The sequence below is a fragment of the Marmota flaviventris genome, chromosome 12 (genome assembly GCF_047511675.1).
Source record: "Marmota flaviventris isolate mMarFla1 chromosome 12, mMarFla1.hap1, whole genome shotgun sequence".
NCBI lineage: Eukaryota > Metazoa > Chordata > Mammalia > Rodentia > Sciuridae > Marmota > Marmota flaviventris.
Genome location: NC_092509.1, coordinates 107,390,690 through 107,416,727, shown reverse-complemented (window position 1 = coordinate 107,416,727; position 26,038 = coordinate 107,390,690). Strand labels below are relative to the sequence as shown.

At 49.8% G+C, this 26,038-nt stretch overlaps 1 protein-coding gene across 2 annotated transcripts in view; it reads right to left on the bottom strand.

Annotated features, from left to right (window-relative positions):
• Positions 1 to 26,038, bottom strand: part of Ildr2 (immunoglobulin like domain containing receptor 2) — a 56,174-nt gene that overhangs the window by 18,187 nt on the left and 11,949 nt on the right. The window contains exons 2-6 of one of the 2 annotated variants that reach the window (XM_027922856.3): positions 23,090 to 23,422; positions 22,141 to 22,260; positions 3,848 to 3,904; positions 1,235 to 1,381; positions 32 to 208 (exon numbers count right to left, since the gene is read on the bottom strand). In XM_027922856.3, coding sequence (XP_027778657.2) covers positions 32 to 208; positions 1,235 to 1,381; positions 3,848 to 3,904; positions 22,141 to 22,260; positions 23,090 to 23,422 — 834 coding nt within the window. The remainder of the gene's footprint in view (positions 1 to 31; positions 209 to 1,234; positions 1,382 to 3,847; positions 3,905 to 22,140; positions 22,261 to 23,089; positions 23,423 to 26,038) is intronic. The other variant, XM_071600362.1, reaches the window with a different exon arrangement.

Genomic DNA, 26,038 nt, shown 5'->3' with positions numbered 1-26,038 from the left:
GCGGGGCAGGGCGGTCTGGAACTACAATTACCACTGTGGCTTCCTCCTGTGGAGTCACTGGGTGCCAAGGGAGGTGGATGCGGCTTGTCCATCAGCATGCCAGATGAGGGGGTTCCTCCCAAAGGGACAGAGGGGATGGAGAAAGGGCCAGGGACACCGGAGACAGAGGGAGGGTACCCGGCCTTGGCCGCTTTCCCTGCTTCATACACTGTGGAGGAGACGAAGAGCAAGAGACATTACGTTGCCCCACCCTCCACAACCCTCACACCAGGAATCCCCGAGGATGCTCTCAGGGGAGCTCCTGGACGTGTGTCTTCTCCGAGGACTGATCGGATTCAGAAGGGACACTCTCCCTCCGACCACTTCAGCTCCAGTGAAAAGTGACACTGTGAGCAGCTGCAGGAATCACGTGCTGAACCTGGCTTCTGGTGCTAATGGGGTTCCGGGAGCTGTCAGAGCAGCATCCCCAGGGTCAGCAGCCCACGGTCTGCAGACCGCCTCAGCCCTCTGGAGGAGGCCCCCAGCACAGGGCTGCTTTCAGGAGCCGGGGAACCTCTTCTGGAGAGGTGAAGAGGCCATGGGCTGCCACGTGACCCTGTGACCCTTGCTGGATGACTCTCAAAGCTAAGCAAATGACCTGAGGCCCCCCAACACCGCTATCCGTAAAGACACTGAAGGTGCACAGTGTGCCTCTCTCTTCCAGGAAGTGTCTGGTTTGTGGTAGGGATGCCAAACTCAGTGCCTATGTGGGCTTGGCTAGTAAGGTACCATCAATCCCTACAGGAGGACCAGTCCTGTTGGGGCCTGTTCATCATGGGAGTAAGGGAAACTCATCAGTGGCTGCCGGGTGGTGCCCAAAGGCCACAGTCCGCACATCCACTTTTAAAAAGAGGAGGTTCTCTGCATGAGAGGAGAATGAGGAAAGTTTCCTCTGGTTTGAATGCCCTGAGGAGGGGCAAAGCCTATCCCATGACATGGCTGTCCTGCACCTGCCCTTTCTCCATCAGTACTGCCCATGGGCTCCTAATGCATGGGTGAAGGTGTGGATGGACACATGGAGGCATGCAGGCAGCGGGCGAGCAGGCAGACAGTGGCATCCCTGAAGATGGGCTCTGGCAGAAGACGGGGTCCGGGTGGAAGGAAAGGAGGTGGAGGAGGACTCGGGGGCACAGCTGTCAGATGGAGAGGGGACATTTCTTCCACCACTCCACACCTCCCCTGGCTCTTTACTCACAGGCCTGAGGGCAGCAGCAGGAGTCTGGGCAGCACGGGCAGCGGACGTAGCAGCAGCAGCTATGGGGACAGCACTGGCACCAGCAGATCCCCACCAGGACGAAGAAGAGGAAGACTCCCAGGATCACCAGGCCCACAAACACCCACTCTGGAAGGACGCACAGAGAAACCCACACTCAAGGTAGCCAGCCCACCTTCAGGACGGGGCACACCAAAAGGTGTGTCCCTGTGAAAGGAGGTCGGGGGGAGGGCCTGGGGAGAAAGCGCTCGACAGGGAACAGAGCCCACTCAACAGGAACCCTGCAGCGAGCGCCAGTGTCACGCTGGGCTTGCAGTGCAAAGCCATGGGGCTGAGGAGTCAGGCCTGTTACCGGGGAAAGGGTTTGCCAAGCTGACCACAGCGTCAGAATAGGGTCAGGACAAGTGCAGAAGGAGTCCTGGCGGGGGAGGGGAGCCGCGCGGCTGGGCTAGGAGGTGGAGGGCTCTGTCAATGCCTTTTATGGTCAAGTTAATCTTGTCTCTAAAATCCAGGCCCTGAAAACAGTCCTCTGTGTCCACATGGCCTCTGAGTAGACCATCTTCAGGTGGTCCAGGGCCTGGCCACACTCATGTGCTCTCCCTGCAGACTGCCCTAGAACACCCTTCCTGTACTCCACACCAGGGCGGAGATCCACACCTCTTGCTTATAGCTGGACAGCTGTCCAGCAGAGAAGGCACTGTCCCCATCCCCGAGAATGGGTCTGGTGTGATCACCCTCAAGCCGGTCAGCCAGCAAGCCCAGGGCTCAGGCTCTCGGGGTCCGGTGAGGCGCAAGGCTGACGTGGAGGCCTGCAGTGTTTGACTCCTGCTTCTCTCACGGCTTGGCACAGGCCGAGCGTGAATCCCATTTCATCTGCCATCTCAAAGATGGAGAGAAAGGAAGTAGATTCTATCTGGCTTCGATAAAAATGACTGCGGCCCTACGTGACTTGACTCAGTAGCATGCGATGGGACCTGGCAACGGACGGACTGAAGGAGCCATCTCTCCCTTCAAAGCCAAAAGACTAAAGCAGTTCATTTCAGTTGAGAGCTTTCTCACCAAAAATCCCTTTACAGTGAGCCTCAGTGCACATTTTTTCTTAAATTTCAATTACTAAATAGTCCTTCGATGGACATGTAGTTGGGAGACTGAAACTATGAAGTGTGGAGGCCTTATGATAATGGCAAAGTCATCTGACCTTTAGTTAGAATATTATTTCCTCAGAGAGAAAGTGAACATCCTGTACCTCCTGAAGGTCCCTCCTCGCCTCCCCGTCTGAAACACACTCAGATCACCCAGGTCCCCCTGTCCCTTGGTAGGGGCAGATGGCTTGCAGATCTGGGGGCATTCCTGCTGCACACACTAGACAGCAGGAGGCCTTGGCCTTAGCACTAACGTCACAGCACGATGGAACCCAAGGTAGACATGAGCCCAGGGTTTGGATGAGCTGAGTGGAGGGCCACTCTTGGGTCAGGCAGTTAAAGACAAAGGACTGGCAGGTTACGTTGGAGAAACAAAAGAGTATCACCGTGAAAGGATTTTTGGAATCAGAGGAAGGGAAATTCAGGCGGATAGGAAATGCCTCTTTCAGATATGAAAAAGACAGTAATTCCCAGTTATATAACTTCTAGTTTGAAACCCAGCAATGTAGCTGTGTGTGTGTGTGTGTGTGTGTGTGTGTGTGTATACAAATGCTTTCAAACTGCAGGAACTTTGGACAAGGGGGATTACAGAGAGATATCTCTTGGTGTCCTTGGAACCACATCAATAAGAAGAATGCCTGGTGGGAAAGGACAGAAGAATTCACGGAAGAATAATTAGTAAAGCTCACTGTGAAGGCTCCAGGTGCTTCTTGAAACATGTACCTCTCTGTTGTTATTAGGAAACTCTTAAAATTATGGCAGAAACTCTCCAAAACAAGACTGAACCCCACCTTTTCCTGCCCCTTGATTGGGGTGCCTCCTCACCACACTTCCCTTGCGTCTCTGAGCCTCCATCAACCATGAGACGCAGTGCTGCCCCAAACTGGTGCTGGCTGGTGGAGGCTGGGGCACCGAGCTGCATCAGTGTGCTGGGCAGGTGGCCCTGAGCCTCAGGGAGGCAAGGGGCCCTTGATCCCACGAAATCGTACACCAGGAAATGCAGGTCTGTGGATGGCTGTTTTTAAGGCAGGAGGAGTGGATAGCTCTCCTGAGGTTTGAAGAGATCTTTGATAATGTTACAAAAGGCAGTTCAGAGGAACAGGATTATATCATATTGAACGCGTGAACGCATCACAGGGGATGAGGGATCAGACAAGGAATGCGTGTGGGGAGGACACAGCTGGAACACTGAGGCAGGCATGGAGCTTGTCAAGGATACTGCGTGCCTGGCGCTCGGGGCCTGGGTCCCCACCTCCCCCTATCTTTGATTGTTATTATCTCGGGGACGAGGAACAGAAGGAATATAGTTTAAAGGCTCTTCTAGTGGGCTTAGCTCACAGACATACTCAGACAAATATGAAAACAATTAAATAAGTCATTAGTGACTAATGCAGAAGCAAGACAGATGGAGTGACAGCAAATCAGGCAAATAAAGAGTTAAATGACTGAATACCTGGCATAATCTCCACAGCAAAACTGGGCAAGAGATCAGCAAGCAGCCCTGTCCTGCCTAGAAGAGTGGAAAGAAAAGAAGAAGGAAAGAGGTTACTCCAGAGGGAAATGCAGCCTGGAACCTGGCCCCCGCTGCCATCCATCCCCACGTGGCCACCCGTCTGCGTGTGGTCCGAGAGGCACATCACCACGGCTGGGCTCGGTCAACAGAATGACCTCCTCCTCAGCCTTGGGCAGTCATCTAAGTGAAGCCTGCCCTAGACGAGGTGGAAGCGGAGACAGAGGAAAGATTCTGCTTGAGCAGCCTCCGTGCCCCCTGCTCTCACTCTCCGCCCATCCTCCCGCTAAGTCAAGCCATCTGCATCAGTCTACATTTCCATCCATCCATCCAGTCCCACATCCATACAAAAACAGAAGTACATATTTGGTTTTAACTCAGGATTATCTTGCTACATGATTCTATTTATGGCCTAAAGATGTTTCAATGATTAAAATTTTCAAAGGCAAGGAAAAGATAAAGCTAGATCAGCTACACACTCCTCTCCACTCCTGGCTGGAAACACTCTGTGCATATGTAGATGGTGTGGCTTTTCCATATGGTACCCACAGCTGGCGTTAGGTACCCCAGGGCCTTCTGCGTGATATGGCATGGAGGCTCAACGGCTGGTGCAGGAACAGGTGCCCCACAGGGGCTCTGGAAGGCAAGAGCCGTGTGGGAAACAAGATGCTGGAAGGGGCAAGAGAGAGCTCAGTCCTTTTTAAAACCAGCCTGACCTTTAGAAAGCTATTCTGATGCCTTCACCAGATTCCCATAAAGGTAAATGAAGAGGCCTGTTAGATACCCCCACGCTGGAGCCTTGCTAATCCACTGATGTTCTGCATCAGGACACCACTATCAAACCTCCCTCCTCTCCGAGTTGTGATGGGGAAGGTCACTGTGCCACCTGAGCATCCAACTGAATTCTGTTTCACCGAGGGGCATGACATCCATCTCTAGAACAGCACCATCCACTGGAGGTGCAGCCACCAACACACACCATTATATTTAAAGCGTAAAAGTAAATTAATTTAAACTTTTTTTTTTAAACCTATGCTAGTATCAACAACAAATCATCATTTCAAGAATTCTGTGACCACATGTAGCTACTGGACAGCAGAGCTCTGGGGCCTGTATCTTGGCAGCTTCTATCATCAATGGCTTTCCTGTTGTGAGGCTCACCAATGATTTGGACCACGGCACATGCAGAGATGTCTTAAATGCTGGTGTGCTTGAGACCAAGAGTCAACACGAGCCCGGCTTCTCACGTCACCAGGTGCACCAGGAGGTAGAAGGACCTGCTAATCGTCCAGGTCAAAAAACAGCAATGGAAATCCACAACCTACATTTTCTTACACTCATTCACAGTCCTATTTCCATACAAAAATAAAATCCATGCATGTGGTTTTGGCTCACTTAGAAAACAACTCTTTCCTGTCAGTCTCTTGAGTGCTTTAGAGAAAAGGCTGCTGTGTGGGGGGCTTATAAAAGTCACAGCTGGTCACTAGTCCCCACTTCTAGAAGACACTCCCCAAGAAAGAAGTTCTGACCAGGGGCAAAGAGGAAAGGGCACCTCCAGCACACCAGGGGGATGAGGTAGCCAGGACACAATGTCAGAAAGTCGGGCAGCAGAGAACCTTGCTCCCTTGGCCTTTCCTCGGCTGGCCTCAACGAAGGGAGGCAAAGGTAGCAGTATGCATCCGGGTCATGCCTCCTGCTGGGTCCCACGCAGGGAAAGTGAGACTTTTACTCCAAGGGAACAGCAGGGGTCACTCAGGCCAACTCTGCTTTAGGCCTTAGCAAGAGGAGCGTCCTTCTTTCTGTCCTCCAGCTCACACAGCTGACCTGTGAGATGGCGCTGCTGCTCGCAGGGTCCCTGAGGAGGACCAGCAGGAGCCAAGCAGAGCCCTGGGGAAGCACCCTAAAGGAGACTTCCTGGCCAGCCTTTCACTGCAGCCTTTGCAAAACATAAAGAGGTGCCCCAAGGCCCACACAGTCCCCACAGCAGGAGACCAGACAGGTTTGGGACCAAAGTCTGAGCAAGTGATGAACAGTGAGCACTGGTCTCATCTGGAGTGTTCTCTGCAGATATCTCTTGCAGACTCAGTGAGGCCATAGGCAGTTGGTCAAAGACTTGGGAATTTGGGATCTTAGATGGCTCTTGCAGACACAATTCACACTCACTTGCCAGGCCTAGCCAATCAAGGAATCTAGAGTCAGCACTGGTCAGTAGGTCAGTCACCACAGACTGACTTAGTGGGAACATTTGCTATGGTTTTTTTTTTTCCCCTGCCTGGACAATTGGTATGTCTGAATGGATCTCTCATTGTCCAGCCTATTAGTGCTTCGAGCATCTCTGCAGGTTCTGTGGTCCAAACCATTAATCAGAGTTACAGCAGAAATGCCACTGATGATGTCAGCTTCCCTTGTAGCTCTCAGGGGACATTAGTTGCGTGGTAATTATTCACCCCTACATTCCAGGAGGATATGGATTAGATTCAGCCTGTTATGTTAGGAAAAGCAGTGGATGGGAGTCAAGATAGTTAGGGCAGATAGGTCATGAGTTGATTCAGTACCTACTACAGGCAAATTACATCCCCTTTCTAGGTCTCAGTTTCCTCTTTCGTAAGAAGGAGTTGAATGTAGTGGTGTGAAAATGGGGAGACTACATGTCTGGGTTCGTTGGGACCGTCCTGGTTTATGCCTATGACCATGGTTGATTATTCACAACACCCCTGTTTACTCAGAGAATTCTAGTTGGGCAGTTGATTGTGTGCTCACCCTATCTATATGATTTTTGATTCTCAGATCCAATACTCAGTGATTGGAGTGGCAAACTGAAATGTGTATAGGGACCAGCAGGTAATGCAAATTAAATGAGTATGGCTGCCCGATGTGAGACACCAGGGAGGGGTCATGGGTGTAGAGAACAGCAGGGTCTTACCAGTGGACATCTGTTGCCCCCCGGGAAGTTGTCCTGAGAGTGGAGGCAAACCCATTATTCAAGATTCCCTAGATTCTATGTAAAATGTCATGATTTTCAAGTGTTGGGCGATTAACAAACACATTTTTTAAATGGTAGACAAGTCAAAGGGGATATGCCTGTAGGTACAGAGCCCAGAGACCATGAACCTGCCTCCGAAGGCTCACAGTGGGAAAGCCAAAAGCCAGGTTTTCCCAGAGGCCCTTTAGATCACCTTAATGGTGTTCTAACATGGCTCCCACACACAGAATGACAAAAATGTAAGCTCTGGGCCCTCATGTCCAAATTAAAACTTCAAATAACAGCATGACACACCAAATTGTTAGTCTTTCTAATTTTGGGGCTCTAGAAAGGGCATCCCAGAAAACAATGAGCAGGCTCTCTGTTGTTATTCTAGGCTGCTTTACTTCTTTTAATAGAAAAAATTAAACAAGGAGAGAGTATATCAGAAGTATAGACCAGGAATCCACAAAGGCTGTTGCTCCAGGAAGACCTACATCCAGCAGCTTCCTGAAGTCACACTCCACACTGACCCCTCAGAAGGTGGAGACCTCCCACGGAGCTCTTGAGTACCACTGGCCCTGGGGTGGGGTGGCGACAGGCTCTTCAGTGAAGGGGGTGACATTCAGTGTTTTGAGTCCAGAACACGGGGAGCTGGGTAGAGCAGACACCATCACTGTATCCACAGCAGAGTGAGAGCAAAGCTCTGGCTTTTCCACCATGACTTACATTTTACTGGAGTGAGAGACTTTTTAAATATATATCTATTTAGTTGTAGATGGACACGAGACCTTTATTTTATTTATTTCTTTTTATGTGGTGCTGAGGACTGAACCCAGTACCTCACACATTCCAGGTAAGCACTCTACCACTGAGCCACAACCCTGGCCCTGGAGTGAAAGACTTTTGAAACTCGGGTTTGTGCTGGAGTCCTATATTTCTAATCATCAATTTGCTTTCAACTCTGCCCCTGACAGACCCTCAGCAATGCTACCGTTCTCTTCTCCCCCTCCTCGTTTGTGTGCGAGGGAAGTCTGCTCCTCCGGCATCTAAATGGCTGCGGTGAACACATTCCAGGCTTCAGCAGCACTCTCCCAACTCCCGAAAATCACCATTATTCTTCCAGGACTTCACTCAAGAGTGGCAATTACAAGTCACTTTAAAGTCTGAGGAAATGCTGGAAAGCACACCCTGCAGATAGAAGGCCACATTGACTCTTTTCAAACCAAAGCTCAAACTATCCACGGAAAATACAGTTTTCATGTAAGCACTCAAACAGTTTTCTCCAAACCTTGCAAAATCCATTACTTGAAAGAAATTTCCGCATGAATACCCACAATGAATGAGATCTGCTAATGGCCTGGCAAGCACACACCAGTGGCAGGTTCAGGCCATACTGTCACAGAGTCCACCGCCAGGCATGGCAAGGTACTGTGGGGTGAATGCTCACAGTAGAAGCAGGCACTGCCAACAAAACACCTAATATCTTATCTATATAGCTGCCTACTCCAGCTGTTTTCTGCCTCTGCCATCTTGAAGTCATCCCCAACTGAAGTGTCTGGACACGTTCCCAGGAACCAGCTCGCTCTGTGAGGTCTCCAACCCATTCACTCACTCATTCATTCAACACAGAAATGTTTACTATACCAGGTGCAGACAGAAACAGGACCAGGACATGGCCCCTTGGGATGCTTAAGAGTCTCAGTGTAGCCCATGCCCATACAGCCTCCAACAGCATGAGCAGAACTTGGTTTTAGTTACCTGCCTTTGTGTCACAAAACTCACCAAAATCAAAGGAGTTTTTCCTGCAAATCTGCCTTTCTCTGCCTCTTCAATATCATGTTCCATCTGGTCCCAGGCCTTTCCCCAGAGACTCAGTCATTGCCTAGCTTCCTACTCCTCTATTCAGAGTGTTATCTCTGCACCTTTCATAATGATCGTGTCCTGGAGATATTTCCTCCAATCCTCTAACACTCATGTCTTAGAAGGCCAGGCCCCTTAAGGCGGAATTTACCTAACTTCTTCACTAAGGTAAGCATTTATCACGCCTGAAATGTGTTCTGACAGATTCAGTAAGAAAGCTGCATTGAGAAGCTGCTTCCCCTCCACGCTCCCTGGGACCCCTGAGTAAAGAGCCATTCCTTATGGCACTTACCTCTCAGTTGCAATGGTCCCCTTACCTGTGCCTCCAGTGGCAGGGAGGAAACCCTCAGGACAGGGACTTACCCTAAACCAAGCATCCCCAGCAGCCCAGCACGAGAAGGCACCTCAGTCACTTATCAGTAGCAAATCCCCACTGTTTGGTAGACTGGCTCCTGGCTAGGCTCTGACTCGCTGCTCACAGTCCCCTCTCTCCATTCCAGGTGGGAGTAGGCTCTTAATTAAAAATCTGAAGCGACCACTCACTCATCAGTTCATTCATTCCACACTCTTCTATGCACTGCAGAACATTCAGCACCCCCAGAGTCAAGGCTTGATGCCAGGAGCATCATCCACACACTGGACCATACAAATACTATTTGCCATCTAAGAGAATGGAATCAGCCCAACCCTTATCCTGAGATTTGAGGACCACCAGGGTAGGGTATTTCTAAGGAAGTCACTACAGAGATACGACATGCATACAGATTTTAGATAAAAAGATTTTTCTTTTCTTTACTCTTAATACTTCAATCCAAGTTCTGATTTTTAGTTCAAGCCTTCAAAATGCAATGGACAGTGCAGAAGTTCTGGATTTGGTACAAACTTGTTTTTAGAACCTAGACCTGGCTACTCAGTCACTTGACCATAGCAGACAAGCTGTTAATGCATTGGAACTCATGAAAAAGTGGGATAAGCACATCTTCTCCACCCTCAGATACCTACAGCACGTCCCATCCATTTGTTTCTTTGAGAGTTTTAACTTCAGGACCGCCTAGGGTTGGCCAATATACACTACTAGGGAGCCCTCCATTTCAGAACATGAGGATGATGAGGAGCGCCTCTCCCCGGGGCCGTGCCTCCCCTTCTTCTCCTTTCTGTTCAACACACAGCTTCATCCACTCCCAAGCTTTCCTCTGGATCTATCTTCAGGGATGTACTGTATCCACCCCCTCTTCTCTCAGCTCCTAGCCCTCCAAAATGTCTCTCTCCTGTGTCTCTGAAGGGAGCAGATGCCTTTCTCTGGCCCTTTTAAGTGTGAAGATGTTTCTATGGCTATGCTTCACGTGTTGTTTCCATGGCTATTCAAAATCCCAAATAGATTGGAAATTTCCCAAGGGCACACACATCCTCGGTTTTATTCTATATTCCCATGGCAACCATGAATTTAATAAATATGATTTATGGGAATAAACTATAAATAAACAAGTGTGGATATAGCCTCTTTTCTCTTATATATGTATTTATAAACTGTGTATTTAAGCATTTCTTGTGTTTACTTTTTCTTTTTGTGTCTTGTATATTTTAGTTCACTTTAAATTATAATCTTAAAAGAATAATTCTGACAGTGAATTCTCTCCATAAAATGACTAGTATTGAACCATCTGCAATTAACTGTTAATAAATGCTTCCGGCTTTTTGGCGGTGATTATAAGTTTAGCTTAAAGAGGTAACTTCTTCTATTCACACAGAATTCTAGAATCAGATTTTAGGGCCAGAAAGGATCACAGAGGTCTGGTCCATACCCACCCCATGTTTTCAGGAAGTTGGGAGAGGTTGAGAATCTCACCCCAAGCCACAGAGTTGACTAAGGACCAACCGGCAACAGAACCCAGGTCTGAGGATTCCCATCCACTGTTCTTTCTCCAATATCTCACTGTCCTCAGCTTCTGCTTATCTTTCTTCTAGAAATGTGCAGTGACGTTTTCTAGTCTAGTATTTGCAGGGAGTGACTGTGAAATTTGTGTTTGTGACATTATTGCTACTTATATAATTAAAGTATAATTTTTGGATGTAGAAAATGTTGGAGATTGTTGAAACTCTCAACACCTTTTCAAGCTGCGACTGGAAAATGATGACTGAATACATCATAACACAGTATGATCTAATTAAAAGGCATTCACCGCGCTGCTACAAAGTAATAAACAAGGGTAAAAATGATTGCAAGTACTCTGCCTTTGCAAAGCACTATCGCGATGCAGCCTCCTACCCGCGGAGCGCACAGATGCGAAACAGTATTAGTAATAGACCACGCTCTACTTGGCCTGAGATGCAGTGCAGAAGGCAGACCTGACTCAAAATGATGGGGAGGAAGGTGGGAAGGCACGGAAGCAGGACGTCGAGTTTCTTGGGCCTGTGTGTTGTCGCACTCACTGACCAGCACAAACGCACCCATAAGGCAGGACAGGATGGCTACTTTCCCTAACCCAAAAGGGCCCCCGGGGTCTGGCCCCACGCGGAGGGGCACGCAGGCCCGCGGACGGTCAGAGCTCCTGCCCGATCCTCGCTCGGGGCCAGGCGCCCTCGGTTGGAGGGGCGTTGGAGGGGCGTGGACGAGAGCCTTTCCCAGAGCCCTCCCTGGAGAGGCGATTCAGCCAGTCGGAGGCGCCGCCCGTGTGAACGCGACCCCTGAAGAGCGCAGCTGGCTGGGGGGGAAAATGGACCCACTGTCTGCAGGCGGCTCCCAGCGCGGTCGCCTCGTCCCCGGCGCACCCACCCCCGCGGTGCCACCCACCCGGGCTCCCTGTCCCCGCCCCCGCGCGGCCTCGCGACCACAAAGAGCTCGCGGCTGACCGTGCCGCGGCCGCCGAGTCGCCAGGCAACGGCCCGGGAATGCGCGCTGATTGACAGCCGGGTCCGCCCCGCGCGGCCGCAGCCGGTGGAGCGGGAACCGCGGGCAGCGAGCCCCGGGCCTCTCGCCTTCCGCCCGCGCGAGGCGGGGCCGCCCTCAGAAGCCTCGGGAGCGTTTTTTCTGGAAATACCGTTAGGTCAGATCACCCTCTCCCTGGGCCCCCGGGCTTGTGCAAGCGGACGAAAGGAGACGTGCGTGCGCCGCAGGTCTCCGTGAATCACACGCCATCCAGCAGCAGGGGTTAGGCCGGGGACCCGAGGGACAAGAATGAGACCTCAGGTCCTCTACGTCTTCTTTTCAGTTCGCGGGAGACTCCTGGAGGTGGTCATCCTCTAGGGAAGGGCGCCATCATACCAGTTTGCCTGGACAATCTCAGTATATGCCGGTGGTCTTGCCACAAATTATTTAAATCTTCCCCTCCGCTTTTACTCTTCAGGGCATCCTAGTTTGAAGGATGAATTCCAAAGGCATTCTGTCTAAAGTCTTCGCAGGCCCATCTAGATCCTAATCCAAGTCCTAGGTCTTCCCCAAACTCCTCCAGGCTTCATGGACTGACCCCGGCCCCTAATCCTTGTATTTAGCTCAGGCAGAAAACACTCTGCAATCAACTAAGGGCCGTCCACTGAGAAAATGGGGGCTTCCAATAGCAACCAGAATACAGCATGCTGGGACAGAAGGCACGCCAAGCCACTAACAGGAAGATTCCACAGGGCTGATTAGGGTCACCACTGGCAAAGCACAGGGCAGATGCCATTGAGAAAATGTGAATCTATTAGTAATAGGATTGTCAATTCACAGATGGCCCATTAAAGCCTCTGTCTATGGAACACCCTGGAAGAAAATCTGCTCTTTAGCAGGAGTCCCTCAATGTAGATTTCCCTAAAGATGGCTCTCTCAGACTAAGGATGGCACACTGGTGATGAGAGGCGGGGAATAGGAAGGGGTAGGGAACGATGCTAACTTCACTGAGTGCTTATTATGCACCATTGAGTCCTCACAGTAGGTCTTCCATGTGTCTTTATGACCCTTCTCTTATTTTTAGAGACAAGGAAACTGAGGCTCATAGATATGGACTTGTCTATGGTCACAGTATTAGAGTCCAAAGCTGACTCCAAAACCTCCTATGTGCACAGTGGATCTTATCCAGTATCCAAACAGACTTTCACCACCTGGCACTGTTGACATTTGGAGCCCAAATAATTATTTGCTGAGTAGGAGAGGGCTATCCTCTGTGTTGCAGAAGGTTCTGCAGCCTCCCTGGCCTACCCACTAGATGACTTGGCTTCCTACAAGTTGTGACAATTAAAACATGTCTTCCAACTTCACCAAATGCTCCTGGGAGGCAAAACTACTCCCTTCTGAGAATCAGTGGCCTAGATATTTAATATCCAAACACAATTGTAGTCTTTTCTTACATTGTTCGCTACTTCAAAACTCTAATCTTCACAAAGAGAAATTTTTCTAAGGACAAGACAAGGTCACTTATTTATTTCTTATCTTCACTGTGCTGAACTGTGCTAGGGAGACAGCATGCAAAAATACACATTAAGTTTCAATTGTAATTTAAATAGATATCAAAGCAAGCTTGAGACTACGCAGGTGAGAGATCTAAAGAGTAAGGAGCAAAGGGCGTGGTCCTGACATTGGAGGCCTTGACGGCCTGCCCCCACTTCTCAGTAGAATGCTGTTAGCCACAGTCAGGAACCAGAATCAGATTCTAGCTGATGCCTGGTTTCTGGCTCCTCCTCCTCCTCTGGACTTTTAACATATTTTTTTTCTGTTTCTTTCTAAAAACAAGACTGACAGAGGTGCCTGGGTAAGCTTAGGGCAGAGCAAGCCACGGCAGGGGGTGGGGAACAGTGGGGCAGAGGCTTGAAAAGCCACTGTGTTTCTCCATTCATGGAGCCTCTGGGGTTATCTCAGCCCCCCTGGAATCTGAAGGCACAGGTGTGTGCTGAAGGAGGATGTTCTGCCCTACTAGGAGGACCAGTCCCATTTGAAATCTTCTGCACAGGGCGACAAATGAAAATGTGGGCACAGCCCAAATCAGAAGACGTTCCAAAGGAGTCGTCTCCAGATTTATGGCTAGAGTGTGGCTCTGTAATTAATTCTTTCTCTCCCTTCTGCCAGGAGTAAACTTTTTCTTTCTTCTCCCCCAATTCTTTCCCCCTCTTCCTCTGTTTGTAAATCTTCCAGAGAAACAGCAGCAGCCACTCTCAGAGATCAAAGTTTTAGCAAGCAACAAAGACCTCCAAGGAGGCTGTTGCCATGGGAACCCTGGGAGCTGAGGCCCTTCTAATGGGCAAATCTCCCTGGTTAGCAGCACGGGGCTGGGCAGGCAAAGAGGGAGGGGGTGGGGAGCTTGCAACAAGTAGCCTTTCTGAACAGCCTCAACTACTCACCAGAGAGTGACAGACAGGCTTCAAAGGAGGCAGCCAGTGGTAATCCAGGGGTGGGTGCTAGGGCATTTCTGCAAGCCATACAAACACACTCCTATCAGACACCCCTGCAGTCACCTCTTGAGATATACCTCTCCCAAAAATTCACTGGCTTCTTATTAGGTTCTTAATAGCTTTTTCACACTACTGGGCAGAAAAGCTTATATTCTACCACAATTAACAATTTCAGGCACAGAACTGTGAACAGCTTGATTTAAGAACAACAACCAAAACAACAACAACCCATGCCCACCCATTTCTTCATCACTTGTCTAGGTAATACATGATGTACTTCTAAGTCTCAGGAGGAGATGGAAGAAAAAAATAGGAGCATGTTGACTATAGGTAGCAAAATTTTAGGAGATGCTTTCCTTTTTTGGTTCATTTCTGTTTTGTTTGAAATACTGATAAAAAGCATTTTTTTTTTCTGAGACAGGAGTGCAAAGGTAACTCCATAGCATCACATTCGAGGGGCAGAATCAATCCCAAGTCGCTGCCTGCTCACAGGGGCCTGCTGAGAACATACCTATTTCTGGCCTCTGGGATTAGTGCTGCATTTGGCCCTAAAGCAGCAGAAACTGGTGATGCATTCCACAACGTGGCACCAGTGTGTGTTTTTGCCTGCCTGGCACGCGCTGCTTCTTCATTTGGAAACAACTGCCTGCTTTCCTTTAGGAAGCTACTCCTTTCCCTCATCCCTGCAGATCTTAAGGCTTGCCTCCTCCCCGGCACACAGGCACCTCCACAACAGGACTTCGCAGAAATCACAGGGAAAGAGGAAGAGAGCTGGGAGGTCTGAGACCATGGACACTGGACCTGGGGAGGCGTCCTGCCCTCATGGAGAATGCCTGCCTGGTCCTGAGGGGCAGTGGGAGGTGGGGATGTGGAGTTCCCCTGAAAGACGCACAGCCTGGTTTTATTTTACTATTGTTTCTGTCTCAGAGCCTAGCACTCAGCCATGCCTGAAGCCAGGAACTCCCAGGCTTACTGATTACTTAAGCAAAGACTTCTCCTGAGCAAGGGGGAGCCTCCATCCTTTGCAACCAAACCAGTTCTGGAAAACGTAACAGTTGACTATAGACAGCAAAAATTTAGGAGATGCTTTCTTCTTTTTTTTTTTTTCTGTTTTGTTTGAAATATTGATAAAAAGCTTGTATCCTTTTTTTTCTGAGACAGAAACAATATTAAAATAAAACCAAGCTTCAGTATCTAAGCAATACCCTCTAAGGAGAATGAACTCTGAAATCTGTTCATCTTTCAAATAGAGTCAAAATCACCGAGCAGACTCTGGGAAGCCATCTCACTCATCCACTATCCCAGACAGGAGAACCCGTTCCAAGTCAAAGATCCTCAGAGAAGGGATTTCTATAATTTCCCTCAACCATCCTTCATTTCCTCAATGTGTAATTTGCCCTTAGGAATGTCTTCCTTAGCTTGAATCTAAACATCCCCTGGCTGAAGTCCTCTTAGAGGACAGAGGCAAGAATGCCCACCCAGCCCCACTTCTGCAGGGGCTCCTTCCCCCTTTTTCTGATTGGAGGTCTTAAAAGCAAGCTACCAGATGGGACATCAGAAAGATGGGTCAGGCCCTCATAGAAAGAGCAGGTTACTTCTAAATTTTACAATAATAACTTCTCTGCATGAGCTTTCCTGAAATGGTGAGTCCTCTTCCTGACAGCTGGAGCTGACCGAAGGAATCTGATGCCTATCCAGATGGTGGCATGGGTCTGGTTATAAACAGCCTGCCCTTGCCACTGATCCTGCACCTCTCATCTCAGGTGGCACATTTCTGGGAGCTCCCCCTCCTTCCTCCGACTGGTCTGGCCCTAGGATACCAAATGGCTGTCTAAGTATTTCTAAGGTATCTGTCACTGTCATCTCAAAGCACCCAAAACACTGTGTGCATTTCCAGCTTCAGAATGACTTTACCTTCTGAATCATCAAAAAGACATTGAAGGGTGTTCGGCATAGTTTTCCTGTTTCATGTTGGACCGGTGGTTGTCCTCCCATTTCTGTGAATCTCATATCTTTGGATATTTCTGAAGCCTCTGAAAGAAGCATCCACAGCAGTTTGTGGATGGTTCAGATGCACGGGGTGGAAGGAGGGGTGAGTCACACTCAGTGGGGAGGTATTCAATCCAGACAGGAACAGCCATGCCTTTGAAGTGAGGGCCTAGGTCAATGGTTGTAGGCAGTTTCACCAAGAAACAAAGTAAAAGGCTGAAACAAACCTGGGGCAAATAGAAATTGACCCATGGCCCCAGGCAGCAGCCACATTGTTAAAACACAGCTCATTCTATGGCTTCTTCACACACACACACACACACACACAGGTTGCCTGGTATTATGGAAGGAGATGAGTCCAGGAATCAGAACACGTGGGTTTGATTATCTATAGTTCTTTTTTTAATGTCATAAAACCTGGACATTAATTTCTTTGTTTGGAAAATGAGCAAAATAACGCCTGTCCTCCTCTCTTACAAGATTCTCGCAGAACAGTTTGTGAACTCTGACTGGCCCTCCCTGTACACCATGTCAGTGGTACCACTGGTGAACATTTACTGCTTCTTGGGCCCCACTTCTATTCCTTTTTTTTTTTTGCAACAGTGCCCAAATTTACTTGAGGGGATTAATTCTTGTCTGTGTCTTGATGGACGGTTCACCAAAGCCCCTGATCTCCCAAGGCTGAGCAGCAGACAGCTGACCAAAGTGGGCCGATTGGGCTGTCTGGCCTAAGACTGACAAGAGCAGAGAATGACATCTAAATCTGCTTTGTTCTGGCTACAGAGCCCTAAAGACATTACCCACAAATTCCTATGACATAGACCCTAGAGCATCTCTGGCAAGGCAGAAACTCCTGTGTTCAAACCCTTTTATTTTCTTCCTGGGCATATTCAAAATGTCAGCAGGTGGGACTCCTGGCACTCCCAGTTCTGGCCCCTAAAAAGTTCCACGTGACTTTCCTCTCTCCCTGTGAGTGAGTGAGAATGTGTGTGTGCGCGTGCGCGTGTGTGTGTGTGTAGCTGGGGGCAAAGGTCCCCACAGCAGAGCCAAACAGTGGGAAAGTGTAGACCACTGGCACCACGTGGAAGGGAGCTACCCAGGCGCCTCCTAACCCACGGCTGGCCAAGACGAAGCAATGACCCTGAGCCGGCAGTCGTTGCGGGCAATGAGTGCTACCCTGACTTCCAAGACCGAGTCTCCGCCTTTCTTCAACTCCCACAGCCTTCCAACGAGTTCCTTTTTGGCTTAAGTCAGCCAGTGCCTATCTCTGCTGCTTTTAAGCATAGCCCCCAAGGAAATATCATTAGTAATAATTTAAATAACCAAAGAATTCCAAGTGGGGTGCCAGGAGGAAATGGCGGAAGTGAGTAGGCAGCAAGTCCCGACCTCCTCACAACCGGGAAAGAAGGCAGCAAATAAAAGCAGAATCAGGACTTTACTATGGGTTTATACCGGGATTTGAGGAACTGCAAAGAACAACTGGAACAAGTTTTGGTCTTCAGGGTTGACTAGGCCGAGCTTGGCTCAGAGGTGACTACAGTAAGGAGGGCTCAGTGGTATCTCTTCAAGTGGTGCTGACACTGGGATCAGCAGAGGTCACACTGAATTAAAATATCCTTATCCGGATGTCCACTCAACCCAGGGCTCTTAAGAAAAAGAAGCTCACAAAGTTGTTCTTCACTTAGAAGAAGTCACAACTCTCTGATCGATGGGTAGACATATGCACAATCTGAAAGGGCAGGGAACAAACTGTCCCCCCCTGACAGTGGCTGGAAGGAGCAGCCACCCTGGTTCTTGGAGATGATTGCAGAACGAGGAGCAGAGAACTGACTGGATTTCAGGTGCATTAGTGACGAAAGAGACAAACTACAGAGACAAACTGGATGCAAAGTTGAGGAGAATTTAGTTTCCTGAGTATATTCCCAAAGGTGAGGCTGGAAAGCTGATGAGCAAGACCGGGAGGTGTCATACAGGTAACACTCAGATGTTTGGACTTTGCCGGGGGTGGTGGCGCACACCTGTAACCCCAGCGGCTCCTGAGGCAGGAGGATCATGAGTTAAAAGCCAGCCTTGGCAAATTAGTGAGGCCCTAAGCAACTCAGCAGACCCTGTTTCTAAATAAAACTAAAAAGGGGCTGGGGATGTGGTTCAGTGGTTAAGTGCCCCTGGGTTCAATCCTTGGTACCAAAAAACAAAGAGGTTTGATTTCATCCTAAAGACTCTGAGAGCCAGTGCAGAAACCCCAACAGAACAGTGAAGTTAGGTCTCAGAATCAGAACGGTGATCAGCAGGCGGGTAAGTGATGCCGCAGAGAGAGGCCCAAGCAGAGGAGTAAGTCACGGGGCTGCTGCCGTGGCACAGGTGAAAAGTGTGGGCTTCTGAACCCGCGGGGAACTGAGGACAGGCAACCTAGAACATTCCTGAGATGGATGCAGAGGATCTGGGTGAGTAATGTATAAAGGGAAATGAAGAGGAATGGGTCAGACAGGGGACCCGTTTCTACCTTGCTGAGCCACAGCTGGCCACTACGTGAGAAGGAGGACAGTGGCAAAGCAGGTTAAGAGGCAGGAGAATGAGTGGGGCTTGGGACACATCCCATAAGAAGCCATGGGACACCACAGTGGTGGTGTCTCACTGACGCTTGGAAAGCAGGCCTGGACCTCAGTGGGAGGTAGGATCAGAGTAACAGGTTCCAGTAACAAGGGGCAGGAGAGCCACGGAAGAAGAGCCGAGTGCGCCACAGAGCTGACAGGGTGACGGCCTAGGACAGTACCCGCTGGTCTCGTGTTCCAGTCTCGCTCTGAGAGTGGTACCTCGGTTCTGGGTGTGTCTTCCCTTGGTTTCCCCCACAGCACCAGGAGCACCCTGACTCTGAGTGCTTCCAAGGCCAGGACCAGTTCCTGCGCTTCCTTCTCTCCACGTGGCCTAGCTAGGTGCCGAGAATGAAGGCGCTGTGGGGCCTGTGTCTTACGTGGGAATGGGCAGGCCCCAGAGCTGTGCTCACCTTGTGCCTCTTAAGTGTCAGTGCTGAGCATGTGCAGTTTGATCATGAAGCGTCCGCTCCATGAACATCGACAGCCTCCTGGGAGGTGGCTGGTGTCTCCTCACTGGTCACAGCTCCTTGGTTGTTGGGATCCTCCTGCCTCAGGAGCCGCTGGGGTTACAGGTGTGCGCCACCACCCCCGGCAAAGTCCAAACATCTGAGTGTTACCTGTATGACACCTCCCGGTCTTGCTCATCAGCTTTCCAGCCTCACCTTTGGGAATATACTCAGGAAACTAAATTCTCCTCAACTTTGCATCCAGTTTGTCTCTGTAGGTCATCTTTCGTCACTAAGGCATCTGAAATCCAATCAGTTCTCTGCTCCCTGTTTTGCAATCATCTCCAAGAACCAGGGTGGCTGCTCCTTCCAGCCACTGCCAGGTGTTTCTTCTGTACACCCCATGAGACCAGTCCTGCTAGCCTGACCTGTCAGCCAGGCCACACACCCGCCTGGCTCTCGAGCACCCTCCCACTGGTCCCTGCGAGTGAGCACCACCCGCGCTGTTCTGAAACCCTGTCCATCTCTGTAAAGAGGAAGGATTTCCTGGGGGTCACCTTCTTATTTACCAGCACGTCTGTTTTTTACTTCTTAACCCAACAGTTTAGAATTGCAAATAAAGCTCACAAGTAATTAAGTTGAGTGGGTTTTCCTCCCCATAGTGCCCACTGCTGCCAAGATGCTCAATCCAGGTACAGATGTCTCCAGGTGCTGACGGGCCTTCTTCACCTGCGGTGGACCCTCCCTGAACCTCCACTCCCAGCTTCTTCTGCCCAGCCAGGCAGTGTGCTGCCAGCCCCTCCTGTACCACGTCACTTCAAACATGGGGAGACATCTTCCATGGTCCCACTCTGAGCCCTCTACCCTGGAACAAATCCTCCAAGCATTCCTCACGAAATTCAGTGACTGACGGAACTCGTGACTCATGGATGTGGTCGTTGGTCAACCATGGACCCCTGTTATCTTCCCACTGATGTTTCCATTTCCTTAGTGGCTGGCCTCAGAAATGAGGTCACTCTCCAGGTCTCAAAAGAACACACCTATCAAAGAGGCCTGCGGGATACAACAACCAAACAACTAGGATGTTCAAAACTGGGACAGTGTTTTGAAATTTTTTACAAAGGAGTATCAAGGCCAACAAGGCTCAATTTTGCATTCAGTACTTTATGCACCCAGAAAATGTTCACAGATTGCCAACTAACCCTCTGAATGGGTAACCTGAGTCGTGCTGCCCTAACGTTTCCATGGCCCATCCATCCCACTTGAGCGTTCTCACGTGGCCACGCAGAGCCATGCGGTTCCTCCCCCAAGCCCTCAACCGGGTCTGCTCAGCTGGGCTGCTTTTCCCACCATGAACTTTGATCGACAGCTTCTCCAGTTTCCCCTCAAGATTCTGTTCAGAGTAAACACTGATTTCTGTCCTTCATCTTGCCTCCTGCCATTGGTGACCATGCTCTTCTGAGCCTTGCTCTCACCCACCAGTTGTGGGTCCCTTTGGCCCTGAGAACAGCATCCTTGACCCCAGTTGCTTCGTGTGCGGTGATGGGGAGGAATGCTCCCACCCACTCCAGCACGAATTCAGAGGACCGCTTTCCCTCAGTTCATTTCCCTGTGTGCAGAACAACTGGGACCAATGTTTTCAAGTGGTTTTTACCTGTGGCCTCGTTCTCCTTCACAGTCAATTACTTCTCTGCAAATGGCCGCCTGGTCAAATAACTGTGCCCACAATTAGCTAATTGCAGGCTCAATGAGCCACTTGTTCCTCCAAACTTGGCTATTAGAGTTGTGTGATTAAGCAAAAATTAATCTTCTTTATTCCCTTCTGATTCATGGAGCCACAGCAGATCTCAAATTCAGCCTCCTGTGTTCTTTTGCAACATTAATATAAGCCTTTGGGTTTTTATTTCCTTTTGAAAGGAAATAAAAAAGTCTCAGCAGTTATGCTTTGTATTTTGGGCCCCAAGATTAAGTCAGCCTTCTAGCAAGGTGCCCAACGTTACCTTTAGTCCAATTTGTAAAATGCACACTAAGGCTTCAGAACAATTGTTTTGCCAAAGTTATGCGATTAAAACTATGGTTAGACATTCTAAGTAGAAGATGCCACTTTATTTCTGGCAATTCAGGTTCCCACAAAGGGTAAAAATCAATCTTCAACCTCGACTGCCTTTAAAACAAGGCGCCCTTATCCATTCTCCAAATCGCTGTCACTTGATGTCTTGGAAGCTACAAAAAATGTAATTTATTCTGAAAAATTGCTTCAAGTGGATGTCTTCAATCACCCCTTCTCCTACACTTGAGGCAGTTTCTGCATGCTTTATTCTAATTTTCTTATTCAGCCAACATCTATAGAACACAAAACATGCACTCAGTTTTCAGTGTCAACAGGAGGTCATTTCTGGAACAGGCACATTCCTTGACTCCACAGAGAAGGGGCCACCAATCAGGAGGAGCCTTCCCTTACAAAGAGACTGACAGTAACGAGGATTGAATCTATGTGCTTTTAGTCACTCAGACCCCTTTAGGCTTCCAGAATTCGCCTTCCAATTAAACACGAGGACATCTCCCAAACAGTTCTTTGTGTGGTGCACCCTCTGCTAGGGGACTGTGGTTTATAGCCACCTCGTCTGTGACTGTCTTCAGGAGAGGGAGTGAGTGGGAAGGACCCTGAGGTCACTAGAGCCACTCACACACCAAGGAATTCTAACTCTCCTTGGTGTCTACCCTGCTTCAACAGTTCACCGATGAAGGGCCAAGTAAAGAGTAACAGCGAAGTCCAGGTTAAAGGCAAAGAGGAAAGGAGGAGGAAAGGAAGAGAGGAGAAAACACTGGGCCCAGGCTAACCGGGGCTGCAGCCTCCAGGAAGCAAGACATCCATAAACCTGCTGCTCCCAGGCGCGTCGTCTAAAGCAGACTGGTCCGAGCACAAACCAGAAAGGCTGCATGCAAGCCACCAACACTCTCAGGCAGAGATGTGAGCACAGGGACAGTGTCCAGGCGAACCCGGGCCTGGCGGTCACTTACCCAGCACCAGCAGCTCCACCGAGTCCTCGTTCTTGCCCTCCAGGTCATCGGGGGTGGTGATGACACAGTAATAGAGCCCACTGTCGCCCCACATGAGCTTTCCAATTTGAAGATCTGCATCTGTCACGAAAGAAGGACCCAGTTCTCAAACTCTGTCCTCAGCAAGAAAAGCACTGAGCAACTGGGGACGCGAGAGGCGTCTGCAGTGTTCTCTGTCTCTGCCTGGATGGCGACTGAAAGATGTTCCTTTATTTAAAACAAAACCATTACAAAAACTGGCCTCCCTCGGGTGGGAACCAGAGACAGTGTAGACGCGTCTCGCCCCAGCTGTGGGAGGGATGGCTTCCACCCAGGCCTGCAGAGGCCCCGAGAGACGGACAAGTTCCAGAATAACCCTGGACTCCTAGAAATCAGCTGATCTAATAGGAATTCTCCACAGTTTGAATAATCAAACAGCTTGTATCAGACTCCTGGAACTTTTTTTTTTATCCCAAAACTTAGGGAGCAGGAGACAGGGTGGAACTGATACAAAATCCCCCGGGGCTCAGGCCACACATCCGCCTGGCTCTGCAACTTGTGTGCGACCTCCCTTCTCCCTGGGGAGGAGGTTCTTAGCAAAGTCTGCTTCCCAGGCTGGGAAAGGGCCAAAAAGGCGCTGTCAAGGCTTAGGACGTGGGACTGAAGTTCCTTCACTGGAACCTACTCTGACTCAGCTCCGAACCTAAGCAGTGCCCTCCGCGGGCCTCTGTGCTCTCTGGAGGCTGCACTCGCCCGCCTACGCCCAGCCACCTTCCCCTAGAGCAATGTGCTAGGTCTCTTCCTGCTCCCACCTCCTATAAAGTGGGATCTCGGGGGCTGAAAGAGTGAGAGGCTGGTGTCCCCTTGTGTCAGCGGAGAGTGCAACTGACCTCCCTCCCTTTTCCTAGAGTCCAGACAAGGGCATCCGTACCATGAACAATGGTGATCTCTCTGCCCCTGTAGAAGTCTCCCAGGGTAACAGTGGAGCCCTGTTTTGAAGCCACCACTCGGACTGTCCTCCTGCTGTCTAAACAGTCCAAGTAGGGGTCCCATTCCAGGTTCCTTTTGCTGAGTGACTGGGCCCGAGGGGAGGACATGCCCAAGGACTCCCCCATGCGATCCTGGCAGTAGGACTTGAACTTCCACTGCACGACGGCAGGCCGATGGGAGGAGGTGGAGAAGTGGCAGCGAAGCACCGCGGGCTGGAAGAGCATGGCCACCTTCCTCTTGTCGGGCACTGTCACCTGGAGGCCTTCGGCCACGGCTGCAAAACAGAACACGCATGTCCACACAGGGCCACAGCCCGGCCGCCCACCACCGCCTTCCCACTTTACTGCCCCAACCGTTCCTGCCCATCTTCTCCACTGGAATCGATGGCATCCAGGTCCACCTGGTGTTCTTTTCCAGACACCTACTTCACTCCCTATGTCCAGTCGGTCACTGAGTCTAGCCATCGAGATCTGTTAACATTCTCCTCTTTAACCTCACTCCCATGCTTTTGCTTGGGCCTCGGTTTCTTGCCTAGAAGATGATGAAAACCTCCGTCAGATCTCCCTGCATCCCCCTGTCAACATCCGGACCGTTCTCCTTTCTAAAATTCAGGTAACCTTTCTAAATCTGACAGTTGGTTCTCTTTCTTAGAAATGCTCCACCCCTCCTCTATGACCTCGAGGACCCTCAGCAAAGCATCTAAGGTGCTCACCACCTGCTTCCTCTTCCCCTTGCAGCCTCAGCTCTTTGAAGCACCTCTACTTTGGCACCAGGCTCCAGGAGTATCAATCAAATGCCCGTCAGTCTCCCCGGACGGGATACACCATCTCACACCCCCAGGCCTGTACACACGGTGTTCCCTGCTTCTGGAATGCTTTCCCCACTTTCTTGGGAAACTCTTCTGCATCCTTCAAAACCCAGCTCAAAGGCTTCCTCACCAACCCAGTTTGTCACGTCCTCCTTTGTGCCATCGGAATATCCAGCATTCTCTTCTAGACATTTATCACAATAATTTTGCGATTATTTATTTTCATTCCCTTTCAGGTGAGAAGGGTGATTACCTTGCTGCCCTGGCTTATGAAGTCCACAGATACTCAGCATATGTTCCACAAATAGTGAAAAAGAAACCAGGAAGTGTGACTTGAAGAGGAGGTAACTTCCCTTCCTGCTGGTGACCAAGTAAAGCGGACAGAGATGAAGGAGAAGAGAAGTCTTTATTTCAGAGCAAAGGCAGCAGACTAAGTCCAAAAGCTTTGAAGGGTAGCCAAAAGAAGAACTAAAAAGCAGATTAGAAGTTTAAGTGGCAAAAAGATCCAACCTGAGGCTTGGTGACTAAGCAAGATGGAAACATGGGTGAGTGAGAGATCAGCAGAGTGTCCAGGAGACCTTGAAGGGCCACTATGAACCTGACCATAAGATTTAGACATCCCAGGCAACAAGACCAGAAGGTTCCCAGTTGTGTGGGAGAGTTTCCAGCTTGGGAACATCTGTTAGAAGCAGAAATTGAAATATGACAAGAGGCAGAAAAACGGGATCTGAAGACAGAGGGACGAGGTTCCAAAGTGGACGCAGGCACCCAAGGCAGAGTCTTGCCCTAGACCTGCAGTGGGGACCTGGGACATCAAGCAAGGTCTGCTGTCCCAGGTGCCTTGTGTCCTTGCCCACGATGACATCCCACAAAGCCACTCCCTCTCTGAGGCTCCCTCCACCAGGGCAAGATAACACATCTGTACTCAGGTCTTTTGATTTCCAGCCCAGAGTTTCTCTTCAATGAAAAGCACAACGAGAACCTAGATTCTAATTCCCCTTCGAGAATGGCTTCTCCATTCCATGCAACCTGGAAGTGAACGCAAGAGGATTTGAGATGTATCAGATCTCAGCCTTCTGTACCTGCCAGGTGCTCTACAGCTACCTGTGACTGCCCGGGGAACGGATGAGCCAGTGGGTGACTGCTACAGGAGCATGTCCAGGACTCTCCGGGGAAGCTGGTTAATGAGTCACCACCGTGTAGTATAGTAAAGAGCGTTGGCAGCAGAGGCGGGGCTCCCACCGTCTCCTGGCCATGTGCTAGTCCTGAGGCCCTGGTGATGTCCACAGAGCAATCTCAGACTCGTGATCATCATAATGCCCACCCCCAGGTCGTTAGCAGATGTGACCTCATCAGGCAACTCCACAGAGTGGACTCCACAGAGGGCGCTGACCCAGGTAGAAGGCAGAAGAGAGTGTACCCTGCCTCACCTCCCCACCTCCCGTTCTGAAGCTCCTGCATCCCAAAGACCACCCACCACCACCAGCTTAGAATATAGGCACATTAAACAGATTGGAAACTAGTCCCCACGCTCCCCTTCACACCCCCAGATGTTGTGGTCTGATTCTGCTCTTCCTGACTCACAAGGCTGCATTAGAAAAACACACGTCTGCACAGCTTCTCCTTAAATTCTACTGCACTGATTTCTACACTGATTTTCAGTCTTGTGATTCTTCTTCAAATCTTTATTCACAGCCCAATTTTTCAGATGATAAAAAGGAACAGGAAGGTGAAGTGACTTCAGTCAGAGCAGTTGGGCTGGATGATCAGTCACAGGCACTGTCCCGGGGACACTCTGTACTTGGTCATCCCCCTTCTGCTCCGCTCCCTACAAGGCTCCACGGGTAAAGCAGAGTTCTTAGGCTTCCCAGGACAAATAAACCCAGCAAAGGAGACAGGTGCCCCATACAATGTGGTGGGGGGTTAAATGTTCTTTATCATTCATTTATTTATGTTGAGAATGAGAGTTGAGTTGGGGTTTTGTTCATTAAATGACTATGAAGAATAGCCTCCTCCCTGGCTATGTTCTGTGTTAATGAGATTAGGCATTGAGCAAGCAAGCCACTGGACTCTCTCAACCAA